Source organism: Colletotrichum navitas (genome assembly GCF_030913465.1).
Source record: "Colletotrichum navitas strain CBS 125086 chromosome Unknown LY79scaffold_66, whole genome shotgun sequence".
Taxonomy (NCBI): domain Eukaryota; kingdom Fungi; phylum Ascomycota; class Sordariomycetes; order Glomerellales; family Glomerellaceae; genus Colletotrichum; species Colletotrichum navitas.
In genome coordinates this window covers 181488-204708 of record NW_026850612.1, presented here as the reverse complement: position 1 = coordinate 204708, position 23221 = coordinate 181488, and the positions used below count along the sequence as shown (strand labels likewise).

At 58.1% G+C, this 23221-nt stretch overlaps 11 protein-coding genes across 11 annotated transcripts; 4 read left to right on the top strand and 7 right to left on the bottom strand.

Moving 5' to 3' along the window:
- Window positions 1–79: 79 nt before the first annotated feature.
- On the bottom strand, window positions 80–904 carry LY79DRAFT_672512 (uncharacterized protein; the record flags this gene model as incomplete). Its single annotated transcript, XM_060564069.1, has 1 exon — window positions 80–904. The coding sequence occupies one exon, from the start codon at window positions 902–904 to the stop codon at window positions 80–82; it is 825 nt and encodes a 274-aa protein (XP_060410616.1).
- Window positions 905–3609: 2705 nt separating this feature from the next.
- Window positions 3610–4955, top strand: LY79DRAFT_522632 (PUA-like domain-containing protein; the record flags this gene model as incomplete). Its single annotated transcript, XM_060555463.1, has 4 exons — window positions 3610–3685; window positions 3740–4241; window positions 4297–4572; window positions 4625–4955. The coding sequence occupies 4 exons, from the start codon at window positions 3610–3612 to the stop codon at window positions 4953–4955; spliced, it is 1185 nt and encodes a 394-aa protein (XP_060410615.1).
- A 430-nt stretch (window positions 4956–5385) lies between these two features.
- Window positions 5386–7440, bottom strand: LY79DRAFT_564289 (DEAD/DEAH box helicase). The gene has a single exon (XM_060558636.1). The coding sequence runs from the start codon at window positions 7151–7153 to the stop codon at window positions 5525–5527; it is 1629 nt and encodes a 542-aa protein (XP_060410614.1). The 5' UTR covers window positions 7154–7440; the 3' UTR covers window positions 5386–5524.
- A 543-nt stretch (window positions 7441–7983) lies between these two features.
- On the bottom strand, window positions 7984–8800 carry LY79DRAFT_343920 (uncharacterized protein). The gene is made up of 3 exons (XM_060552592.1): window positions 8428–8800; window positions 8328–8382; window positions 7984–8264 (listed from the first exon to the last, which is right to left on the bottom strand). The coding sequence occupies exons 1-3, from the start codon at window positions 8711–8713 to the stop codon at window positions 8132–8134; spliced, it is 474 nt and encodes a 157-aa protein (XP_060410613.1). The 5' UTR covers window positions 8714–8800; the 3' UTR covers window positions 7984–8131.
- LY79DRAFT_343825 (uncharacterized protein) lies at window positions 8689–9602 on the bottom strand. Its single transcript, XM_060552590.1, has one exon. It carries the CDS (start codon window positions 9362–9364, stop codon window positions 8888–8890), a length of 477 nt encoding a protein of 158 aa, XP_060410612.1. The 5' UTR covers window positions 9365–9602; the 3' UTR covers window positions 8689–8887.
- Window positions 9603–11664: 2062 nt separating this feature from the next.
- LY79DRAFT_522618 (kinase-like domain-containing protein) lies at window positions 11665–13109 on the top strand (the record flags this gene model as incomplete). The annotated part of the gene is made up of 2 exons (XM_060555462.1): window positions 11665–12390; window positions 12444–13109. Coding segments are annotated over 2 exons (1392 nt in total), but the record flags the coding sequence as incomplete, so codon positions are not given.
- Window positions 13110–13919: 810 nt separating this feature from the next.
- On the bottom strand, window positions 13920–16430 carry LY79DRAFT_638653 (tRNA pseudouridine synthase D). The gene is made up of 2 exons (XM_060562298.1): window positions 16236–16430; window positions 13920–16179 (listed from the first exon to the last, which is right to left on the bottom strand). The coding sequence occupies exons 1-2, from the start codon at window positions 16343–16345 to the stop codon at window positions 13995–13997; spliced, it is 2295 nt and encodes a 764-aa protein (XP_060410610.1). The 5' UTR covers window positions 16346–16430; the 3' UTR covers window positions 13920–13994.
- On the bottom strand, window positions 16431–18182 carry LY79DRAFT_564277 (amidohydrolase). Its single transcript, XM_060558635.1, has one exon. The coding sequence runs from the start codon at window positions 17835–17837 to the stop codon at window positions 16698–16700; it is 1140 nt and encodes a 379-aa protein (XP_060410609.1). The 5' UTR covers window positions 17838–18182; the 3' UTR covers window positions 16431–16697.
- Window positions 18183–18626: 444 nt separating this feature from the next.
- Window positions 18627–20081, top strand: LY79DRAFT_564275 (2OG-Fe(II) oxygenase superfamily protein). The gene is made up of 3 exons (XM_060558634.1): window positions 18627–18794; window positions 18848–19689; window positions 19746–20081. The coding sequence occupies exons 1-3, from the start codon at window positions 18753–18755 to the stop codon at window positions 19876–19878; spliced, it is 1017 nt and encodes a 338-aa protein (XP_060410608.1). The 5' UTR covers window positions 18627–18752; the 3' UTR covers window positions 19879–20081.
- A 413-nt stretch (window positions 20082–20494) lies between these two features.
- Window positions 20495–21936, top strand: LY79DRAFT_592873 (uncharacterized protein; the record flags this gene model as incomplete). Its single annotated transcript, XM_060561481.1, has 4 exons — window positions 20495–20536; window positions 20605–20762; window positions 20878–21725; window positions 21785–21936. 4 exons carry the CDS (start codon window positions 20495–20497, stop codon window positions 21934–21936), a joined length of 1200 nt encoding a protein of 399 aa, XP_060410607.1.
- Window positions 21937–21995: 59 nt separating this feature from the next.
- On the bottom strand, window positions 21996–23149 carry LY79DRAFT_343630 (tyrosine phosphatase-like protein). Its single transcript, XM_060552588.1, has 3 exons — window positions 22794–23149; window positions 22341–22691; window positions 21996–22281 (listed from the first exon to the last, which is right to left on the bottom strand). Exons 1-3 carry the CDS (start codon window positions 23023–23025, stop codon window positions 22187–22189), a joined length of 678 nt encoding a protein of 225 aa, XP_060410606.1. The 5' UTR covers window positions 23026–23149; the 3' UTR covers window positions 21996–22186.
- Window positions 23150–23221: the final 72 nt, after the last annotated feature.

Sequence of the window (23221 nt, the reverse complement as noted above, 5' to 3'; positions counted from 1 at the left end):
CCGCATCGCCCATCCTTGGCTGACGCTCCGCTCCGCCCCGCCTCGCGTCGCTCTGACGTCTGCCGCTTCTTTTATTATTTTAGCCTGCACGATTCGGGTCCAGGGCCCTGAGTGCCTCGTATTTTTGCTTCACATCTTCCTCCGTGGCCAGGCCGGCCTCGGCGGCCTTCTTGACCTCCTTGAGTCTCTGTGCTGCACTCATCCGAGCCTTGAGGTCCTCCCATTTGACAGGTGCCTTTGGGGCTGGCGCCGGTGCGGGGGCAGGGGTATCTGATGTGCGCGGCGCCGCGGCGGGATCAGCGCCGTCGGCCACGCCGCCTTTCTTCCTCGCCTTCTTCTCGGCCTTGAGTTTCTTCTTCTCGTCGAGCCGCCTCTGTAGCTCGGCCAGCTTCTCGTCGTACTCGTCGGGTTCCCTCTCCCGCTCCAAACGCTCGAGGGTTTCCTTCTTGAACCGCTCCGCCTCCTCTGCCATGCGCCGGCGTCCCTCCTCGGCAAGCCGCGCCCGTTCCCGTTCGAGTTCTCGCGCGCGCTCCTCTTCGGCCAGCTTCTGCCTCTTCCCCTCCTGCTCCGCGGCCTCGAGCTCGTCAATCAGGCGCTTGCGCTGTCCCTGGACGCGATCGCGCTCGGCCTTGCGCAGGAGGGCGGCCTTACGGGCGTTGTCGTAGGCGGCGCGGGCGGCGGCGTCGAGTAGGATATCGCGCGCGGTTTCGATGAGCTCCCATTTTTCGGGGTCGAATGCGTCCTTGAGCTTGTCCGGGTGGTAGTTGAGTGACTGTTTACGCCACGCGCGCCGGATCTCCTTCTCTTCGGTTATCGTAGTGCTGATCTGCAGCAGCTCGTAGAGGTCAACGTTGTTAGACGAGTACTCCTGCGCTTTAGCGAGGAGATCTTTGTTTGTGTCCATATCCGGCGCTCGTTAATTCCAGAATAGTGGTGTCTGGTGTTTGGTGGAAGGATGGCAGTTGGCAAGTCGAAGATTTGCACGTGGGAAGCCTGCTGTCAGAGAGAGGTGGGCGGCGGCACTGGGACTGAGGAAAAAGTGGAGACAACGCCTTTTACGCACCTAGTACCCCGTACGGAGTACGGATACTCTCTACCTCACCCACCTAACTAACATCTAAACGGCAACCACAGCATCGACAAGTTGAGCTCCTTCGTTCTTGGGTCTTGACATGAATTTCTCCTTTTGTCAATATATATCTTCCGGCTGGTGGAGGAGTGCAAGAGATAAACCTTGGCTTGCGCCGTCTTTTCCCCTGACACCATCGCCTGCTTGGCTCGATGCATCTTACGTCCATACAACCCGCACCTTGTCCCTAATCAGCCTATCGCCGTTTACCGGGCAAAGACTCGGATCTCGACACCGCAGACAGCTTCATCCATTCTGCATGGGACCGATCTCAACGGTGAACTCCATCTCTGATCTTAGAGTTTGTCTTTTTTCTCCCCGGGAACACTCATCTCTCCCTGTCTACTACATGTGCGCATGGCTTTACCAATGGGCGTTACCTAACCGCCGGCCGCCTTTCTTGGCTTCCACGAGATCGACATACTTGGCTCAGTTTGGAGAAACTGCCGCTTTCTCTCCTCCCTCACGTTGTGGCGGTCAGCAGCCTCTCATCTAACTTGAATCGCTTTGAAGGAATCGTCCGACTGACGGAAAAAAAAGAAGAAAAAAAAAGACGTGTCTCACTCTAAGCAAGCGTCAGCCCATCCAAGTTGTATGAGCCCTCTTATTCAAGCTCTGAAGTCATACTTTCACAAGGGCTATATTCGCCGGATCGGCGGGTTCTTGCCAAGCATCTGGCTTTCAGCGGTCGACCTCGACGCTCTCAACTATCTCGCCGCCCTTTGTAGCTCCAATCGAAGCAAGCATGCCAGGTCTACCAACGTACTGACTGAGCGCCTCTTCATCGGTATACTTGGAAGGATATTCGGTTGATATCCCGTGCATACCGACATCAACAGGTGCTCACTTACGTCTCTCACCGCGAACCCTTCTGGCTCGCCGTCATTGTCCTTGAAACGACGGTGACTTCATACTTCAACGTGCCTGGCTCGTTGGCTTTCGAGTACCTATCATAGCGCGCTCCAAGTGCTCGAAAAGCTGGCTCCAGGCCTCTCTTAGCGTGACGCGTCTCGAAGTGAGACAAGGATTAAAGCTGACACGCCGGCTTTGGAAGGCGTCAGAAACAACCAGGCGTACTCACCTCATCTGCTTTCCCCGGTTTAGATGTGATGACGGCCGTTGGGGCGATACGATCAGGCACAACCCTTTGGCCCGGGCCTCGGGGTGGGTCCATGAGATCAAGCAAGTGTTTGACTAGATGGTGAGGCAAGCCCGCCCAGATGGTAGCCGCTACTGATGAAGTGGGTTGGGGAGAACTCAAAGTGACCCGATAAAAACTTTACCGGACGCGATGGTCGAGAGATGAGGCGGTCCGTCTTTGCATTTGGGGCTGTCTGAACCACTGGGTCATGAAGTCAAAGACTTCCGCGGCCGCTAGAACATCGGGGAGGAGGAGGACTCCGAATGAAGGCCGGAAAGAGTTAGCACGGCCGATCAAATCGGCGACCGGCAAGGACTACGACATTTCCGGACGGATGCCACATGGGCCAGTGAGACATCGGCGACTCAGTCGGGGAGGAGGTTCTGCCCTTGTTGCCCTTACCATCCTAGCCTACCTACCGTGTACTCCGTCCCCCGTGCCGGCTCTGTGGCTTGTGGTTGCCTGTAGGCTCTTGTTGTGTAACGAGGCGTCTTGCAGCATCGCCGGAGTTGGTATAATCGCAAAGGAGGCCATCCCCAATCAACACAGGCGCCGTAGCCGGCGGACTCATGTCCTTCCACGATGGTCGGGCAAAATCCCGCCAGTCATAGGAAGCCGTCCACACGCATGGTCTTCCCCTTCACCGCCCCGAGCCTGGAACAGCCTGTGGCATCAGGACGCCTCATCAGGTGTTTTCTCTCCATCGGTCGTCTGCCCAGCCGGCTGGCTTGATTGTACCTTCCCATCTCGGTGAGCTCGCTTACCAGCGCCACAGTCCGTCATCTTCGGATGCCAACCCAAACCATACCCTCGGTAGCGTGGGAATTGCCTGATGTAATACCGGTATTCGCGACGACAGCACCGGCCATGGTGCGTCGAACATGATCCCAGCTGTCTGGTTCCGACGGATGGACCATTCCCCCTTGGACGTTTTGTTTCACGGCAAGCGTCACCAGGAACATTTGCCATGTCTCCTTCCGGCCATCTCGCATCGCCGCCAACACCCAAGGTCAGGGGTGCGCATCTTGCTAGCTCCACCGCCACTATTTTCTCCAGGCCTTTTCCTGATCTCCTACTTTTTATATAACCCGTTGCTCGTTCCTCGCCAATCCCGAGGTTCTCGTTTCTTTAGAAAAACAGACAAACAAAAAAAAGACCACCCAGTTTCGAGGGTGGATATTACACAAGCACACACACTCACATGTCCATCCAGCTACCGGCCGCGGATAAATCAACTCGCGAACCGGACGCCGTCGATCTCAGCACTCGTCATCCAACTTTGGCCTCGTGGAATCGTGGCAACCCTAGACATTGAACCGCCATGTCGCCCACTCAAGTTATGACCAGGCCCTGCCGCTCGCCGTTCCAGGTAGACGGAGCATCAGATACGTACTTTATTAGACACGCCGGTGCAGGTCAGCATCACCCAAACGTCAACCGACTCCTTTCATAGTCTAACATCTTTCCAGCCGCTCTCGTCTCCTCCCCGGCCGAGCCCCTACCGACCAAGGAGGAACTCCTCGAGCTTTGCGACTCGGTGCGAACCTCCCTTCGCCAGGAGAAGAGCCTTGGGCCTTGCGCAGACAGAATCCAAGGACTTCTGGAGAGAGCTTTGAAGGAGGAGCTTCGACACACTCCCTTACTCGATTTCGAGACACTTCAATACACTCGTCTGGACAAGCTCCTCGCCGACATGGTTGATCCTGCCAACCGCCCATCCCCGCTACCCCTCCGCTTCCGTGCCGATATGGCTGTAGCTGAGAGCCTCCAAAAGACGTGGAGGGCCCGGTTCCGCGAGCCATACTTCGCCCTTGATCAGGTGCGCCAGCGCAACTTGCGCACCGGTGGTGAGATGCGCGACATTCACTTCACCACTGCCGGCGTCGATCCCCTCGAATCCTGGACCGTTCACGACAGCTCTCGCGATCCCATCTCCGAGCTTGAAGGAAATCAGCAGTTTGAGCCTGGCCAGTGAGTCGCATAATTCTTCTTAGATATCGATGGCATCAGTGCTAACCCTCAACAGCTGGTGGTTGAACCTGGCCTGCGCCTACCGTGACGGCATTCTCGGCACTGCTGTCGAGAAACCCACCAAGGGGAAATATGGAGTCACTGCCCTTCCACTCTTGACCGGCTGTGAGGAGCACGTTCGTGGCAACCTCTATCGATACGTCCGTGAGGGCTGCCTCTCTGACATGCACGTCTCTCTCCTCACCAAAGTCGGCACCCGGATTCGCATCCTCAGGGGCTACCGCCTCAAGAGTACACTGGCTCCCAAGGCTGGCGTGCGCTATGACGGACTGTAAGCAACAATTCGTTCCCATTCCATGCGGTTCTTACTGACAAAGCTCTAGTTACATCATCCGCCAATACGGCAACAAGCTGGATGCCAATACGGACAAATATCGCCTTGAGCTCCTGCTGGAACACGTCGGCGGCCAGAAGAGTCTCAAGCAGGTGCAGCAAGTGCCTCGGCCATCGCAGATGGATGACTGGGAGGCGTTTAAGAAGCTCGAGGCCGAGATGATCCGTCGGTGCAAGGGCGATGACGGCCTGCTGGACTTGAAGATCCGCAAGGAGGAGGAGCGCGTCGACCGCGAGCACTGGAGGAGGTCGAGAGATTTCCGGGCTTCGTTGAGCCCGGAGGCCTGCGCGGGACCGGGGTCGATTGTGCCTGCCCGATGAACGAAAAAACGATTGGAGCCTACCGACAGCATGGGAGCGATGCAGCGCGGTGCGTTTTGGAGGGCTTCCCGAGATACCCTGTATTACCTAACTACTGGACCTGTCTGTATTAACACCTCACGAATAATGATGACGAGTTACGACTCATACAAACACTCCCAGGCAAACCCTATCTTATGATTCTTCGAAACCACTCTGATATCGAAGTATCCATCTTCTTCTGTCTGACAAGCTCCGGGGCTCGACCCGGGGGGCTTCCCCCATTCTCCAGGCAACCCCCTCGTCGACAGTCGACAAGCTGTTTCTTTTGGGAGCGCTGGTTTTCAGCTCAGTCCCGAAGACGCAAGGCAGTCGGGCTCAGGGGGTGTTTATATATACCTTGCCCCTGTTGTGGTTTCGAGATCCGCTGTGACGGCAACAGCCTAGCTAGCCACTTTGAACATTCTTGTCTATTGGGTATTACTTTTTTTGTCTATCGCATCGAAACTGATCAAACCGTGACTGCGCCGGGATCAAGTTTCCTCAACAACACATTTGTAGCAACACTGTGCAGGCCCCCCAACCCCCGGTCAAGTGTTGAGCTTCTGCTTAGTTCTCTTCCTCTTGCCGCCAACCTCCCTCCCCTCCTCGAGCTCCAACAGCGCCTCCCTCTTCTTCTCGCTGACAAGCTTGAGCGAGTCGCGCAGCACGCGTGTCTCGAGGTTGACGCCCTCCTCATGCCACGCCTCCATCTGCCGTCCCACGCGGGCCTCGATCGCCAGCACCAGCTCGACATCCCTCTGGCCCACAAACGTCACGGCCTCTCCCTTGCGTCCCGCACGGGCCGTACGACCAACCCTGTGAATGTAGTCGTCCGGGTTGCGCGGGATGTCGTAGTTGACAACGACCGCGACCTCGGGGATGTCGAGACCACGCGACGCGACATCGGTGGCGACCAGGATCCGCGCCGCCGCCGCGCGGAAGCGGCCCAGATTGTCCACTCGCTGGCGCTGCGGCAGGCCCGAGTGCAGCGAGGTGACGCGGTGGTCGAGCAGGCGGAGCAGGTGGTGGAGGTAGTCGGCCGTCGAGGTGCGGTTACAGAAGATGATGACGGACTTTTCGGCGTTGCCGTCGGTAAGGAGGAAGGTGTGGAGATAGTGCTCGCGGTGAGTGACGGGGACCTGAAGGTGCATCTGAGAGAGGGTGGCGGGGATGGCGAGGGACTGGGTGTCGACCTCGCAGACAAAGACGGGCTGCTTGCCGGGTTTGAGCGGCATGTCTTTGAGGGCGCGGACCTCGGGGGTGATTGTGGCGGTGAACAGGAGCGTCTGTCGCTGCGACGAGGGCGGCAGCACGGAGAGGCACTCTTCGACGTCGGGGATCATGCTGCCGGGCCCCGTGGCGTCGAGGAGGCGGTCGGCCTCGTCGAGCACGACGTACTTTACGCGCCGCAGCCCGCAGACAGTGTCCTCTCCCGAGGTGCGGATGTGGTCGGCGAGACGGCCGGGCGTGGCAATGACGACATGGGGGCGCTGCGCAAGGGCGATGGCCTGCGGGCGCATGTCGGAGCCGCCAGTGACAAGGATGGCCTTGAGGCTTTGCGGGGAGGAGATGGCCTTGAACTGTTCAAAGATCTGCAGGGCGAGCTCGCGGGTGGGCGTCAGAACAAGGGCAAAGATGGCGGTCGGGTCCTCGGCCCATTTTTGGAGGATAGGCACGGCGAAGGCGACCGTTTTACCGGAACCCGTCCGGCTGCCGCCGATGCAATCCCTCCCCTTCAAGATCTCGGGTATGCAACCCTTCTGGATGCCTGTCGGTCGCTTGATGGCCATGTTGGCCAGCGACTGCACGAGCCATGGCCGTACGTTGATGGCGGAGAAGGTGGTATTGGGATCTGTCGGCGCGGAGATTGCGTTCTGCGACGGCGTGGGACGGGTAGTCTGTGGTGCTTGTTCGGCGGCGGCGCGCTTGATTCTTGACGGGGCCTTGATGGTTGAGACGACGGCCTTGAGCTCCCCCTCGTCATCGTCGTCATCATCGAGGCCCTCGAGGTCTGAATTGGCAGGGAGATCGGTCCTCCGCCGCTTGCGCGAAGCGGGACTGTCGAGATAGTCGGATTCGGACTCGGAGTCGGAAGAGTTGGCGGAGGACGACGACGCCGGGTCCTCGTCGGCAGCGGCGGCGGGACCCAGGCGTCTGGGGGCTGCGGAGGACGGCATTGAGGGTGATCAATCACAAGGCGAGGTGTGCGTGTCCCTTGGGAGTGCAGTCGATCAAGGCACCTGAGACAGTAAGTAACAAGTCTTCTCGGTTCAAACTTGATGGTGAGCGGGCGGATACCGGCTGCACCAGCGTATGAGAATTTTCGGTTAAGGGTCCTTCAAAAAATTTGGGATGCAGAAAAAAAAAAAAAAAAAAAGCTCCGGCGGATTGAGAATGTTTGTCGGCGGCCAGGATTGGGCGGGCATGCGGGGGTGGTGCAGGGGTCTCTAGCGGGGTGGGGGGGTTAGCAATCCAATTCGATTGGAGGTGCTCAAGTGCCAAGGATGCCGCATGGAATGAATAGGTAGACGCGCGCTTGGGGAAACGAAGCTGGTCAGGAGTTAGATAGTGTACATGACGTGGTGGTAGTAATGGCAGCACTTGTATTCGTAGTACCTACCTACATGGCAATTAGTCGACGGGGAGCGAGCCAGTCAGACTGAAGCTGCTGTTGGAAGGCAAACCGTTCCATTGTTCTTTCTGAGGCGAGGTGGTGGTGCATGGCTCAAACTCACTGCCATATTTTTTCGTTGGTTGTTTGTTACGGCAATGCCTTGGCTCCAATGCCGCACACCTGTGCGTTAGTTCAGGGGGGGGAGGGCGACGGTAGCTGTGGCTCAACTTTGCCGAGATAAGCATCTTGACCCGGTCTGGTTACGGTTGGAGACGGTAAGACCGCGCGGGTTAGCTTGGAGCTGAAAAATACAGGTAGAGGAATACTACTTGGTTGAAAACTGCCAGGGCTGATGGTTGATGACAACATAGCGTTGCTTCCCGCACCCAATCATGGGGCCAGCCTGAATGCAGTTCCGCCCTATGCCCTTGGCAAATTCCGGGTGCCTGTCCCCTGACGTGTGCGCGCTTACGCCTAGATTGCATGAGCCACAGACGTGGCAAGCACATCTTGGTTTTGGGGGGCTGCTCGGCGTTGTATCTCAGTCTGAATGTAAGGTAAGCTGGGTGTTTCCGTGGCCTTGTGTTGGCCTGTGATGATGATGGAGGAGATGGTTCGGAGCTAAGACGCATTGCGAATGCCGGTCGCTGACGCTCACGGGTGTCCAACTAACAGTACGCCCGCACATCAAAGGATCGGTTTTGTTTCCTTGCATCTTCCGTCTGACATGCTAGCATGAGTCGACTTTGCAGATGAGACCCGACGACTCGGGCTCGACAAGACGAAGAAGGGCTGCAGCAGTCTCAGCAGAAGCAACGCCGTAAGGCCTGCCCCTACCTCTCGGTTTCCGTTCCTCGCTTTGCCTCATTCCGAGCAGGGCGAACCGGCCATTGGCATTTATCCGACCAGAGAAGACAGACACAACAACGGTGCACCACGTAGGCGTTTTGGGCCAGGGCCATGAAAAACCGGGCCTTCGTCCGATCAGGGTCCAGCCCATGTCCGATGTAGCTGTGCGAACAATGCGGTGAAGGATGAATGCGTCGCCCTCGGACACAATAGAGATACGGCAGCTTGCATCAGGATATTGAAGAGGGAAAGGAAGAGTAAAAGAAGAAGGCATTCTACGGGGTTGGACCCCAAGAAGCCCGCTAGCGTTGTCCACCCGTCGCCTCGGGGGCTAGCCTGTTCGTGCCGCATCGCCAGCGGAGGAGAAGAAGGGCTGGAGGGACTGCAACCACTATCCTCGCAACCGACGTCTCCGCAATCAGCTGATGGGCTTGTTCCAAGTGGCTTGTCATACCGATATCGTCGGTAGGTACGGATACATTGTGGACGGAGCCGCCTCCAACAGCATCCATCCACCGAAAAGAGCTCCTCCGTGGGACGCCCCGTTTTCCTTTTCTCTCTGCTTGGTCGGCCTGTCCTTATGTGTTGCCGCTTCCGGGAAAGCCCTATTGTCCAGTCTAGACTCTGACACACCTCTCTCGGGACATGTTGGGAACTGGGCAGATAGACATTGGTTGCCACCAGTCCGCATTAAGTTATTATGTGATCCCGCAGCCGTGTGTGTGTGTGTGTGTGTGTGTGTGTGTGAGAGAGAGAGAGAGAGAGAGAGAGAGAGAGAGAGAGAGCAAATGTGACGAGTGTGATGTGATTGCCGGCTCGCTGTCGGCGCCAGCTGTTGGCTCACGACCGTAACGAGTAAATTGTCAAGGAGCGGGCGAGGAAGACGATAAGCATAAGCGACAACCAATACGGTGGAGACTGGCATCAGCAGTACTTAACGTCTGACAGAATTTTCGGTTATCAAACGTGCACTCCGTTCATTCCAATGCCGATGCCTCGTCTTCCTCCATCCGAAGCCCTTGGATCGAAAGAGCCAAGTTGCATCGGGGACGTCTCCCAGGAGGTGTGTGAATTAAGAGACCAGGGAGTGATGCTTGATGCTCGGCTTAATTAACAGGACAGGAGGCCAGCAGCTTTGCAAGCAGCATTTGCAGGGCAGGGCATCGAATGGCAGCCCAAGACACAGACGACACACCACCACTGACGGTAACGGGGCCCCTGCTCGTGCCCCATGCTCCCATGTCTCTGGACGGCTCGTTCTCCTGCCGGCTGCATGTGATTGGTCCAGCATGGCACCATTGTATGTGTGTGTATTTGCCGGTGAGGGACTGGCAGAGTTGTTGGTGTGCTTCGTCCGAAACGGAGCTCACTCATCGCACCGTTGTGCCTGAGAGACTGACTTTTTCAACGTTGGGGCATGGGGGGTTGCCTGTGTCAGTGTCAGTGTCAGTGTCAGTGTCAGTGTCAGTGTCAGTGTCGACGTCGGCGTCGGCACCGGTGTTGGTGTCAGTATGGGTGCCGCTTGTGGTGGTAAGGCAGTTTGTCTTGGGGAGAACACGCGTCCTCATCGATGACTGCCCCCCCGGACTCGGCCGGAGCGGAACGGCAGCATTTACCTCGTTGCCTCGTTTTCGTACGTCTCCATCATCGGGTATTGTGTCTTCTCCTCACAAGCAGAAGTTGTGCCAATACACCCCCCATCATATGCGTATTTTGTACATCGTACACAGAACGGCATCTGGCGATAATGTTGACCGACTCTGGCATATCCCTTCTCATCCTCGTTGGGATTCAGTCCAGCCTAGAGTTCGGAGTCCTGGCCAGGGATCGGTTGGTCGTGTGCTTGAAAATACCAAAATCGGAAGGCCAACCATAACAAACCTCAGACGACGTAAGGGACTGGGTGATGTGGCACGTTTTTCTGCCAAAAAAGACAAGCTTCTGAAAGGTAAAGAGACGACCGAGCGTATTTCTTGGTCCCGTCGGCGATTGATCTCCATTGACTTTTCGGTTATTTGCTTGTCCAGTTTGTCAAAGGTGAAGTGAAGCATAGCGATAGTACCTAGGTAGGTAGATAATGGTTTTTTTTTTTTTTTTTCTCCTTCTTTTTTTCTTGGGTACTATCGAGGGATCCGAAAGGTGCAGGCGAATGAGGGATCCCCAGGGCAATGAGGTTGCTGGATGTACCCTTCCTCCCGCCTACTCCTGCCACATCCTGCGACAGCTGGGAGAGGTACCTTGGCCTGACGCACGTCTGAGGTAGGTAGGTAGATACAGGTACCTTAGTACCTTAGTGCATCAACCAGGCCCCTGTTTTCCATTGGAACTTGGCCTTGGAATTAGCGCCCAAGCTCGTCCCCCGTCCCGCCGACTCCCCGCCTTTTTTCGCCCACTCGTATCCCACCTGAGCACCTCCTCCCTCTCAAAAGGAACAAGGTCCTTTGGGCTCGCCAGTCGCCACTACTCTCTGAACTCGCGTTGCTGGTCCCCTCTTCGGCCTGGCCAACTTCGATACCGTACCGTTCACACCACGACACAGGAGAGACATCAAGCACGCAGTAGAGAACCCCCTCCCTTGCACCCATCCACACCCGGCCCTGACACAGATCAACAACTGCTCGACCGGGAACGCGTACCACAACCGCCTCGCTCGGAACGTCACATCCCACCCAAAACCGCCCACCAACCCCGATAGCGACCTCCTGACTCCTGCGGGGAAAGCTGCACTTCAACGGCCTTTTCCTTTCTTATCTCTCGCTTTCGCCCGTCCTGATCTGTCCAAGGAAACGCTTCGACGTCCCATCTCAACCGTTCCAACGTACTTTTACTCTGAACCATAAGCGCCGAACTTTCGAAACCCATCCCGCCGTCCTTCTCCAATTCACTACGTCAGCACCTACCTCCTTCGCACAGAACGAATCTCCTATCGCGCTAGTTGTTTGCTGTTTTCCGCCTGTGCTCTGTGCAGCAGCCGTCGCATCTCGACCTACGTCGTTAGGCAGCTTGGCTTCGGCCCTTTTGCGACCTTGTGGGATCCTCTTCTTCATCCCACTCTCTCCAGCTTGAACTGTATCGCTTTGGTCCGGCCAACTTGCTGTCATGGCCGACCAGAACGCTTCCCAGCCTCAGATGATGGAGCCTCCTCAGCAGGTAAGCATGCCTGTGTGATGCATCTTCCCATAACCCGTCATCGTGAGCTTCACTTACCTCTTTCTCCTACAGCCGCCACCGAGCGTCCCTTCTACCGCCATGTCCACGCCTGGTTCTGTTCCCATGTTGAACTCCCCAGTACCCCTGCTCCGCCCCGCCATTCCTGGTGGCAGATCCGGCGGCGCCGCCCGAACACCCAGACTTGGTCTCGCGATTCCTCCTTCACCAAATGCGAAGCCGGTCGGCGGGATGGCGCCCCAGCCTATAAACTCGCGACCTCCCCTCCCAACCCTGCACCTGGCCACTCCGATGGGCAGCCAAACAACGCCCTACGAGCAACCCCCAAGACATATAGGCGTGGGACAGTCGGCAAGCGGTGGCAGCGAAAGCAGCGCGGCTCATTCGAGATCGGGAAGCTTTGGTCCTCTGGACGGGCGAGCTAGCAACCCCACATCAGCTGGCTCTCAATACTCGGCGTTGTCGTTTGCTTCCCAATATGGCTTCCCAGCGAGGCCCCAGGGAACCCCAGACCCATCGTCCGCTGTCGGGTCTATTTACTCTGAGCGTAGCGAAGGCGGAGTTGGCATGGAGCGAGACAACAGCATGCAAGGGCTTGAGGCTTTCGATAAGCTGTCATTGGAGCGGGGCAGAACCCTGGATGTGGAGGAGCTTGACTCTGACGGGTGGAGGGTTGCGAGCATGGAAAACCGGATCGAAGAGCTCGGCAGCCTCGGCGAAGGTGCCGGTGGAGCCGTCACCAAGGCCAAGTTGAAGGGTGGAAAGACCACCTTCGCCCTCAAGGTGCTTATCGCTCACCTACACCGTTGATAACCAAGACTAACTAACAAAACCAGGTCATCACCACAAACCCCGATCCCGACGTCAAGAAGCAGATTGTGCGTGAACTAGGATTCAACAAGGAGTGTGCCTCAGAACACATCTGCCGTTACTATGGCGCCTTTGAGGACTCGACGACGGGCACTATCTCCATCGCGATGGAATTTTGCGAGGGGGGTTCCCTGGACAGCATCTACAAAGAGGTCAAGAAGCTTGGCGGCCGTACGGGCGAGAAGGTCCTCGGCAAGATCTCGGAGGGCGTTCTTCGCGGATTGACGTACCTGCACGGCATGCGCATCATTCATCGAGATATCAAGCCGTCCAACATTCTGCTTTGCAGGAATGGAGACGTGAAGCTTTGTGACTTTGGTGTTTCCGGAGACTTTGGCACCAAGGGAGAAGCAAACACCTTTATCGGCACCAGCTACTACATGGCCCCTGAGCGCATTACCGGTCAATCCTACACCATCACTTCCGACGTCTGGTCTACGGGCGTCACTCTGCTGGAGGTAGCGCAACATCGCTTTCCCTTCCCTGCCGATGGCACCGAAATGCAACCACGGGCCGGGCTGATCGATCTCCTCACCTACATTGTGCGGCAACCGATACCGAAGCTCAAGGATGAGCCTGATGCCAACATCTTCTGGAGTGATAACTTTAAATATTTTATCGAGTGCTGGTAAGTGGCTCCCTTTGCAAGGTGCGTGGAGGCTCTCACTGACAAACTGGAAGCCTCGAGAAGGAGCCTACTCGAAGAGCAAGCCCCTGGAGAATGCTCGAGCATCCTTGGATGGTCGAGATGCGGTCGAAGCGTGTCAACATGGCGAAATACCTGGCCCAGGTTTGGGGCTGGGACACCAAGTAACGGAAGCCAGGTTACGACAATGCCATTGCGAGGCAGCCGATCATGACATTGTATCGCACAGCACCAATTTGGTGGATGATCGGACATAGAAAGGGAGAAGAAGCGCATTGCGTCCTTTTCTTGTGGAGGAACCAGCCGCCATGAAAGCGATGGGATTTTTAGAGTGAAAGCGTAAAAACTCGACAGCTCAAACGAAGAGCAATGTTCAGCCCAAGCCAGCAGCAAAGCGACCAAGCGGAACAAGGCAATGTTTTACGAATTAAGAGGATAGGCACACTTGGCGCGGGATTGCCAACGTCACCCTTTGGGGGAGGTGATTGGATTCTCTTCCTGGAAACGGGTAGCAAGTAGCAGCAGACCTGGGCCGGGGCAAGCGAGCGGCGGTCGACACGAGTCGAACAGATTGTTGGCATAACTAGCGGTTCGAGCCATTGCTTGTTGAGGTTTGCAGCCATTCAAAACGAAAAAAAGTCTACCAAATTCATGGGTTTTCTTTGGGTACTGGGTTTCAGGGGAGGCATTGTACATATTTTCTCTTTCGGCGGTGCTCTCTAAACAGAGGGGGGGTATCTAGTCTTCACCATTTACATGCCAAGTAGATCTCATAAACGTCCGCCAAGGGTCGCTTCCTTACTTGCTCCTTTTGTGTGAAACCTTGGGAGAAAGAACAAGAAAGAGAACGAAAAAAAAAAGAAATGCCCAATCATGCCTCCGCTGCCACCGGCTCGGCATCGGAGGGCTTCGTGGCTTCGGCACCCTCGGTGGCAGCGGGTCCAGCGGCGACCTCGGACTCGTCGACGCCCATCAACTCCCGCAGCGCGACGGTCGCGTAGGCGCTCTTGGGGAGCTGGAACCTCACCACGACGGCCGTCTTGGTAAGCCCAGCGGCCGGTTTCGAGTCGGCAACCGCAGCTCCTTTCTCCGCCTCCGCTGCTGCCTCCTCGGGCTTCGTCTCCTCAGCGGCCGGCAGCGCCTCCTCCATCATCTCGTCGCCGTTGGCCCCCTCCGTCTCCGTCACCGGCGCCGCCTCGGTCTTGGCCTTCTTACCCTCGCCGTCCACCGCCTCAGCCTCCTCGCGGCCACGCTTCCGCCCCGCGCCGCCGTTCTTCGCGGCGCGGATACGGTCCATGTCGGTGGGATGCATCTGCTCGTTGTCGTCCTCGTACGCGCGCACCTCGAACCCGGGCTCGGCGAGGAAGCGCACAACGAACTTGCGGTAGTCGCCGCGGAGGCTGAACTCGCGGTGGCGGCGGATCATCTTGGTCGGGTCGAGGCCGCCGTTGTCACGCATGAAGGCCGTGTAGAACTCGCCGACGGCGTTGGCAGGGTAGACGACGGCGTGGCCGGGCGAGGGGAGGACGACGTCGTGGATCGTGTACTTGCCCGAGGCAGCCTCCTCGGCGGTCAGGGGGCGGGCGTCGGTGAACTCGGCGTCGTCGTTGTCGTCGTGGCCCGCCTCGGCGTTGTCCGTCTGCGACTTCGGCTCGTCGACGAGGACGAGGTCGCCCTCGACGACCTTCTCGCCATACAGCCGCCAGCGGTGGCTCGCAGCGTGATTCCAGACGTAGGACTGGTAGGCATGCAGGTACATGCTGCGCAGGCCGCGGGTGATGCTCGTCAAGGCCCCGATGAAGTCCCGGCGGGAGGGGCCGCTCGACCTGCCGAGGTGGCGGATAAGGCTCGACTCGGCGGAGAAGCGGCGCGGCAGGTGCTGGAGGGCGTCGTCCGCGGACCCGCCCTCCCGGAAGAGCATGCACGCGCGGTGGCGGCTGAAGTCGTCTCGCGCGTGCGCCTGCTCGGGGACCTCGCCCCCAGCGGCGCGCTTGGCGATGACCTCGTCGTAGGCGAGGATGGCATTGACGGCGCCCTCAAAGTCCTCCTGCAGGATCAGGCGGCCGACCTCGTGCGTTCCGACGGCATGCGTGCCGAAGCGCTGGTGGCCAAAGTAGTTGATCCAGCCGAGGCTGTGCATGCTCGCCATGGCGGCCTCGACCGAGGCGTGGATCCGGGCGTGGCGGTCCGCGGGGGACAAGTCGGGGGCGCCGGCGACGAGGCAGTCCTTGAGGGCGATGACGAACTCGTTGCCGGCGTGGGCGCCGAGGTGGATCGGGGTCGGCGCGTAGAGGTAGTCGCCGACAGTGACGCCGTTGAGGCGCGCGCGGACGAGAGCGTCGGCGCGCTGGCCGCGGATGGAGCACCGCTGGGTGGTGGCTGCACGGCGGTCCTTGGTACCCGCGGTGCCAATGGCCTGGGGCTTGATGCGCAGCGCCTTGGAGATCTGGTGCAGAGCGTCCATGGTGTCGCGGTTCTCCTTGTACAGCGTGAAGTGGAGGTACTCTCCTTGACCGGGGGCGTGCGCCTTGGGCTTCTTCTGTTTGTTGTTGTTGTTGTTGTCGCGACCGCCACGCATGCCCTTCCCTTTGCCGCGAGGGGGGACGACCCGGGCAACGATGGCGCCTGTCGGGTCGGTAGTCGTATCGATTGTCGAGTTGAAGATGCGGCGGACGCTCTGGTGGAGTTGAGAGCGCTTGTCCTTGTCGTCTGTAACGGGGGAGGTCGCGGGCTCGGTCTTGGCGTTCTTGTCGACGGATACTGCCTGGTACATGGCCAGCAGTTGGTTCGCGAAGTCTTCGTTTGTGAGGGACGCGATTACGGCCAAATCTTCGGCTGGGATCTCGGGCACTGCAGGCTTCTCGGCGGCGGCGGCGGCGTCATCTTCGGTTTGTGTCACATCTCCCTTCTGGACTTCTTCCTTTTCCTTCTTCTCCTCCTCGACTACAGGAGGGGCAGGAGGGGCGGGCTCCTTAGGGGGCAGGGGGAGACGAGTCTCTTTCAGATGAAGCACAGAGCCATCTTTGTTGATCTCGTAGACTTGAAAGTCGGTATATCTGAGGGATTCTATCAACGTGGATATCCAACTGAATCAATGCCAGGGGTGGCTTACCTCTTGCGCATATCTCCAGTCCAAGCTGTCATGCTCGGCGCGATGCGCTCAGTGATACCGAGGGACACATCAAGGCGCGTGCCATTGGAGCGGCGGACCTCAGCAGTCATTGTGTAGTAGAGTGAGATTATATGGATTCCGTTACGGATTTCACTCTATTTGAGAAGGTTGCATGCCAAGTAAATTGATAAAATTGGTCGTGTTGGTTGAGACGGGTTATGAAGGTACATCGCGGGGCCAGCAGCCATATTTTCCGCTACTGCCGGCAGAAACCTGGCGTGGAACGTGGAAGGGGTAGGCGGTATCATCCAGGCCCACCGTTTCCATCTTAAAAAAGAAAGCGGTCAGGACTTCTCACTTCACTCAGTACTGCGTATTTTCATGTGAGCTTCTGAGCCTTCTCATTGCAATGAGATTCGTCCATGACTGATTCCAATTCCACATTTTGCCATACTTGGTTGCTCAATCCACCTTCAAATTCAAAATGTTGATCGCGTTGCCGCCCATGATGGCCTTCGCCTGGTCACTCCCCTCACCCACCGCCGCAGCCACAGCATCGGCGTTCATGCTCACGCTCTCCCACTCACCCTGCTCGTCGGTAGTCAGCGGCGGGAAGAAGGGGTGGTCTGTGCCGAACATGAGTCTGTCCGCTCCACTCGCCTCGATGGCCGCTTTCAACCCGACTTCAGAGTAGATGACAGCGTCGAGGTAGATCTGCTCCTTGAGCACATCCCACACCGTCCTGCGTTCCTTGGTGACCTTACCCTCGCGCACCCACTGCCCGTCGTGCATGACGCAGCTCTCGATGCGTCCGGCGAGGAAGGGCAGCGTACCGCCACTGTGCGCCAGGAGCATGCGCAGCTGGGGCACTGCGTCGAAGACGCCGGCCAAGTACATGCGCGCAACGGCGATGGTGGTCTCCATTGGGAAACCCAAGGCTAGAGGTAGCACGTGGCCGTACTCGTTGCTCGCTCTGGGGCCCCAGACGTCGTTGGGCAACCCGTAATGCGGGTGCAGGAAGATGGTCAGGTGAGCAGCGGCTACGGCCTTGAAGATGGGCAGCAGGTTCGGGTCGTCGAGGCCCTTGCCCAGTCCCGAAGTGCCGAGGATGATGCCGCGACAGTACTTGAGGCCCTTGACGTGGTCAATGGCGGCGAGAACAGTCTCGAGCGGCGCAGTCAAGGGCAGTGTGGCGAAGAAGAAGAGGCGGCCCGGGTGTGTGGCGCACATGGCATCAAACTCGTCGTTGACGCCCTTGGCCATGGCTCCCGACTCGGAGCCGTCGATGAAGTCGAGCCAGGGGTTCGCCAGGGAGACGACCGAGATGTCGATCTTGTGCGTGTCCATGAAGTGCACCTTCTGGTCGAGGGAGGCGTAATGCGAAGTCAGCGGCCGGCCGGGAGGCTTCGCCGAGGGGTCCTTGGTGGCTTCATCGAGAGCTTGCTCCTCCGAGGCGAGGAGGATGAGGCGCGGGTCCGGTGTTTGCGGGAAGCTGCGCACGACGGGAATGGTGGTTCGAGATTCGAGAATCTTGATGTATGATGGAGGGTACATGTGGGTGTGGATGTCCACCACTTTCATGGGCGTCGTCGATGAGGCCATTTTGTCTTTCGTCCGTGTTTTGACGATGCCGAAGCCACCAGGATGTGTGCTAGTTGTTTGCGAGAGTTTGTTTCAACAACGACGCTATATATGCACGAGAGTGATTCTGAGGCTCAATGGCGAGTCGTGCCGCTTATTTACGATTGCATGACCTGGGAGGTAGCGTAGGGCAACAGAAACCGGCCTTTCGTCCTCCTGGTGTGCGAGTACCAACCAGTTGCCCATCGTGCTACGTCTATCCAGGAAGGTGTCGAGGTCGCCTTGACCCCTCCCTCACGTCGCCCACAATACGCTCCTCTTCTGAACCCCACACACGGGGGCGTCTCCTACTGCACCGCAGTGGCTGCAGCCCTAGCCTCTATTTCCGACTATCTTACCCCGCCGTTATCTCAACTTCTTGTCCCTAATCGCTGGACTCTTATCATGGTCTCTTCCCCTCCCCCCTTTCCGCGGGGCAACGCCGCCTTTTCTTTCTTCTTACGGGTATGTATAACGTGTAGGAGGTCTCCGGCCTCTCCTCTCGTTCGACCACGGGCCTAGCCGGCCTTGTTGCCCACCCCCCCGAACCTTCAAGGGTGTATCTGGTCCTTTATCGTCCGAATGGCCGGGATAGCAAGGGAGCATTGGGCCGGGCCGGATCACTTAGATGACGCCGATGGTTGGCTGGTATGATACGAAGTTAATGCTCGGCCTGTGGTTGGCCGACGCGCTATGGTCGCAGGTGATACTCAAGAACTAGCCAGACATAAAAATCCTCGGCTCCCATCGCACACAGGACTAGTCATGAACCTTACTTATCAATCACGACTCTTGATTAATGCCCTCGCACCTGATCCAAGTGATGCTCGTTTGATGCGTTTGGCCTAGAATCCCCACAACGTTTTCAGTCTCAAGAGAAACCATATTGAAACCACCATGGCGGCCACAGCAGTAGACAAGGAGGGTCTCTTCATTCCCGTGAGTGATACACATCTGCAATAGCTCACGTGCCGCTTCTCACCCAACCCCAGCTCATCAACTTCTCCGACTTCCTGAACGGTGACGACGCCACCCGCACCGCGACGGCCAAGCAGATTCTCAGCGGCTTCCAGAACGCCGGCTTCATCTACCTCCAGAACGTGCCCATCAGTGAGGAACTCCGCGCTGCCACCTTCGCCAAATCGGCCGATTTCTTCGCCCAGGATGACGAGGCAAAGCTCGCCCTGGGCTGGACCACCCCCGAGGCGAACCGCGGGTACTCGGCGCCCGGTCGCGAGAAGGTCAGCACCCTCAAGACCAACGCCGAGATCGAAAAGGTGCGTGCGGGGAACCCCGACCTGAAGGAGAGCTACGAGATCGGCCGCGAGGGCGAGCCCGATCACCCGAACCAGTGGCCCACCGAGAAGGAGGGCACGCGCGTCGCCGGGTTCAAGTCGCAGATGCTGGAGTTTCATGACCGGTGCAAGGAGTTGCACGTCGAGGTTATGCGCGCCATCGCCGTCGGCATGGGCCTCGACGAGCACTTCTTCGACAGTTTCACGGACGCCGGCGACAACACGCTGCGTCTCCTGCATTACCCCTCCGTCGACCCCAACATCTTCAAGATCAACCCCGGCCAGGTCCGCGCCGGTGAGCACAGCGACTACGGCTCCATCACACTCCTATTCCAGGATGATCGCGGTGGTCTGCAGGTCAAGAGCCCTAATGGACAGTTCGTGGACGCCACGCCAATCCCCGGGACGGTCGTTGTTAACGCGGGTGACTTGCTGGCAAGATGGAGCAACGACACCATCAAGAGCACTATTCACCGAGTTGTAGAGCCTCCGAGGAAGCCAGAGGACGGCACCAAGTACCCTCCACGGTACAGCATCGCGTGAGTTCTTTTCTTCCACCTGTTCATGTAGTGGGAAACACACTAACGTCGAACAGCTACTTCTGCAACCCCAACTTCAAGAGCCATATTGAGGCCATCCCCGGCACATACGCCACTGAAGCGGAGAAGAAGTACGAGGGTATTGATAGCGGGACGTATCTTGTGCAGAGACTTACGGCAACTTATTGATTCGCCCAAGGCAATCCGGGTATGTGCGAACTCGGTCTAAAACTGTAAAACCAGACAGCTGTCATTCAATAAAACGCTGTACCTTTATACGTCCCCCGTGATTGTTTCGTGACCCAAACGAGTCTTTTGGCAGACCTCGAAGCCTTTTTTTTTTTATTACCAAGAGGCATAGTGATCCTACCGCTATCGCCGCTTTTATTAACTGGACGGTGAGTGAGTGAATGCCTGGCCGGGATGAAGCGGTTCAATCTATGGTTCGGTCTGATCACGTATCGAAATCGAAACCTACCGAGACGATGGCAGCGAAGACCGCATGCCGAGAACGAGGCATGAATGGAGGTTGGTTGTATTGTAGGCGTCATATACTGAGGGAACACGACGTCCGACGTCGTCGAGTCCCTTTGGGGTTACAAAGTTGGGTGAGTTTTGCTGCTTTTCAGAGATCAAAGTGAGACAGTCAGTCACATGGGTGGCGAGGCTAAGGGGGGGGGGGGGGGGGGGGGGCACCTTATGTATATGCGCACCGTAAACAGAGCTCCAAGCTACCTAGGCCATGTCCCCCTCCACCCCACCCGCAACGTTCTCATCTCACACCCAACTAACACGCAGGTACACGATGAAGAAGACGTTACTCTTGGTTTTCATCCACGGGTTCAAGGTATGTTTTTTTTTTTTTTTTACATCTTATAGTCTGCTGCGCTCATTCTCTCTGACTTTCTCGAACAGGGGGGTGACGACACCTTCGGCGACAAGGACGGCTTCACGGAGCAACTCCGCGCAGACCTCGCCGCCGCGCTGCCCAAGATCAATGTCAATGTCATGGTGTACCCCAAGTACGAGACGCGCGGCGACTTGGGAGATTGCGTGAGCCGGTTCCGTGACTGGTAAAGACCATTCCGTGCTTCCCCTCGCCCCCCCCCCCCCCCCCCCCCCTCACCCCATCGCGTGCGCATCTGGCTGAATCGTCTCTTACTCGGACAGCTGACGCTTCGCCCACAGGCTCCTGGAAAAGGTCATCGACCTCGAGGTCGCCAACGGCACGCCCTCGCCCACCATCGACCCCTCGGTGCGCATAGTGCTGGCCGGCCACTCCATGGGCGGCATCGTCGCCGCCGAGACCGTCATCGGGCTCACCTCGGACAAGCCCATTTATTCGGAAGACGGGGTCGAGAAGAAGGCCGCCGACGACCCGTCGATGCCCGCCTTCAACACCCTCATGTTCCCCTATATCCAGGGCGTCATCGCCTTTGACACGCCCTACCTCGGCATTTCGCCCGGCGTCGTCGCCCACGGCGCTGAGGGCCACTACAACGCCGCCAACGCCGCCCTGACGCAGCTCAGCGGGCTGGGGACGGCCCTCTGGGGCGCCAAGCAGCAGCGGCAGGCCGCCCGCGACAAGGCTCCCGTCGCCGCGCTGCCCGCACCGCCCACAAATGCATCCCAGCAGCAGCAGAGCGCGTGGGGGAAGTGGGGTAAGATCGCCATGGTGGCCGGCAGCGCGGCCGCCGTGGCGGCGAGCGCGGGCGCGGCGTACTACAACCGTGAGCAGATCACCCAGGGCCTGTCGTGGGCGACGTCGCACCTCGAGTTTGTCGGGTGCCTGGCCAAGGGCGCCGAGCTGCAGAAGCGGGTGCAGTACATGGTGCGGCTCAACCAGGAGCTCGACATCGGCTTCGCGAACCTGTACACGCGGCTGGGCAAGGCCGCCGGGTCCAAGGAGGTGAGCGTCGTCGGGACGGTGCTGGGCAGGGACCGGACGTTCTGCAACCTACCCAAGAAGGGGGGCGCCGGGGTGTGGGAGGCCGCCGTGAACGATGCCGCCACGGAGGAGACGCAGGCCCATATGAGTGAGTGGGCGGGCGCGAAACCACGCGTTAGGGGGTTTGCGCGGCTAACTGGGCGACAGATATGTTCGAACCAAAGATGAACCCGGGGTACGACAAGCTCAAGCAGGACGCGGCGAACCTGATTGCGCAGTGGACGCGGAACGAGTGGTACGAGACGAGTGAGGAGGACAAGCTTGCGATCAAGGAGGCGGGCGAGAGTGCTACTGCTTGAGGGGCGACAAATGTCCCTTTCTTTCTTTTTCTTCTTCTTTTCTTTCACTCTCACTCTCCGCTATTCTCTCCCTAACCATAACGGATGGACAGTTGCCACCACTGAGGAACGATGGCATGCGTCCTAGATAAAACATTTCTCTCTTTTTTTTTTTTTTTGTCTATATCCATACCCATTCCTAGTATAGCCCCGGAATACCCAACTGGTCCTTTTTTGGATCTGCTCCTCTTTACTTCCCTCATTGAACGGTTCACTGAGTCTTTGAGCGGCCCGCCTCCTCGGCCTTCAAGTTGCGCATGACCTTGCTCCTCTGCTTCATCATGTAGGTGTACAGAATGTACGAGCCTGCCCACGTTAGCATCCTCACCCTTCGCCGGAAAGTGGGACAGGGACAGCGAGCCTACCAGGAACGTAAATGGCCAGGATGGCGTACGAGACGTAGGGGAAAATCTCGCCGAACTGCTTGGCGGGCTCGGCGGCGTAGTAGATGAGCACGCACTCGCTCGTGATGCCGATGGGGTACAGCACAAAGAAGGTGTTGTAGCGCAGCCAGGTAAGGGGCTTGGGCTGGAAGCCGCTGAGGTTGAGGGCGAAGTACGAGTAGCGGATGACCTCGGTGATGCTCCAGGCGAGCAGCATCGACGAGTACCAGGTGCTGCGTGCGAGCGAGGGGAAGGGGTAGACGACGCCCCAGACGAGGACGAAGCGGCTGAGGACCTGCATGACGGTCGTGAAGACGGGGGCGCGGACGACGCCTGCGAGAGGCTCTGGTTAGTGGTACGTTTCATTGGGCCATTTCCGTCAAGAGGAACTGGAGAAGGGGGGGGGGGGGGGGGGGAGGAGGGCGTTGTCCTCACCGAGAAGCGCGTGGAGGATCTCCATGGCGGCCATGGTCTGTGTCCAGCGCGTCCAGTCGCCGACGCCGAGGTGCACAAAGTGCGGGCCGCGCAGGGCGAAGAGGGCGACGGTGCGGCCGAGGACGGTGGCCCAGGCGACGGCGGAGACGAAGTTGTAGAGGATCAGGTAGCCGTTCTTGAGCGGCGAGGAGCGGCGCTGTGGCCGCGTCGGGCCGGCTGCTGTGTCGGCCATTATCGCTTTGCTTGTTTCGTTCTTGGTCGACCGGGTTATATCACCCGGCTGCTGGCTAGTGATTGATCGAAAGCTGGGAAAGCAAGGTTCGATAAGAGGCTCGTTGATGGCGGTTTTGGTCCCTAAAATCTTTTTCGTCTGTTTGGGAGAATGCAAGGTGCGTGTAGAGACGGGAAGTTTGTTGGGGGTGGAGGGT

Excerpts from the sequence above, each read along its gene's own strand:
- LY79DRAFT_564289 (XM_060558636.1), bottom strand. The coding sequence starts at position 7,153 with ATGCCGTCCTCCGCAGCCCCCAGACGCCTGGGTCCCGCCGCCGCTGCC.
- LY79DRAFT_343920 (XM_060552592.1), bottom strand. The coding sequence starts at position 8,713 with ATGCCTTCTTCTTTTACTCTTCCTTTCCCTCTTCAATATCCTGATGCA. Across the intron at positions 8,383-8,427 it reads CGAGGAACGGAAACCGAGAG|CCCTTCTTCGTCTTGTCGAG; the intron begins GTAGGGGCAGGC and ends AGACTGCTGCAG. Across the intron at positions 8,265-8,327 it reads CTCATCTGCAAAGTCGACTC|TGTTAGTTGGACACCCGTGA; the intron begins ATGCTAGCATGT and ends GTGCGGGCGTAC.
- LY79DRAFT_343825 (XM_060552590.1), bottom strand. The coding sequence starts at position 9,364 with ATGCCAGTCTCCACCGTATTGGTTGTCGCTTATGCTTATCGTCTTCCT.
- LY79DRAFT_638653 (XM_060562298.1), bottom strand. The coding sequence starts at position 16,345 with ATGACTGCTGAGGTCCGCCGCTCCAATGGCACGCGCCTTGATGTGTCC. Across the intron at positions 16,180-16,235 it reads ACTGGAGATATGCGCAAGAG|ATATACCGACTTTCAAGTCT; the intron begins GTAAGCCACCCC and ends AGAATCCCTCAG.
- LY79DRAFT_564277 (XM_060558635.1), bottom strand. The coding sequence starts at position 17,837 with ATGGCCTCATCGACGACGCCCATGAAAGTGGTGGACATCCACACCCAC.
- LY79DRAFT_564275 (XM_060558634.1), top strand. The coding sequence starts at position 18,753 with ATGGCGGCCACAGCAGTAGACAAGGAGGGTCTCTTCATTCCC. Across the intron at positions 18,795-18,847 it reads AGGAGGGTCTCTTCATTCCC|CTCATCAACTTCTCCGACTT; the intron begins GTGAGTGATACA and ends ACCCAACCCCAG. Across the intron at positions 19,690-19,745 it reads CCTCCACGGTACAGCATCGC|CTACTTCTGCAACCCCAACT; the intron begins GTGAGTTCTTTT and ends AACGTCGAACAG.
- LY79DRAFT_343630 (XM_060552588.1), bottom strand. The coding sequence starts at position 23,025 with ATGGCCGACACAGCAGCCGGCCCGACGCGGCCACAGCGCCGCTCCTCG. Across the intron at positions 22,692-22,793 it reads GATCCTCCACGCGCTTCTCG|GCGTCGTCCGCGCCCCCGTC; the intron begins GTGAGGACAACG and ends AGCCTCTCGCAG. Across the intron at positions 22,282-22,340 it reads CCTGGCCATTTACGTTCCTG|GCTCGTACATTCTGTACACC; the intron begins GTAGGCTCGCTG and ends TAACGTGGGCAG.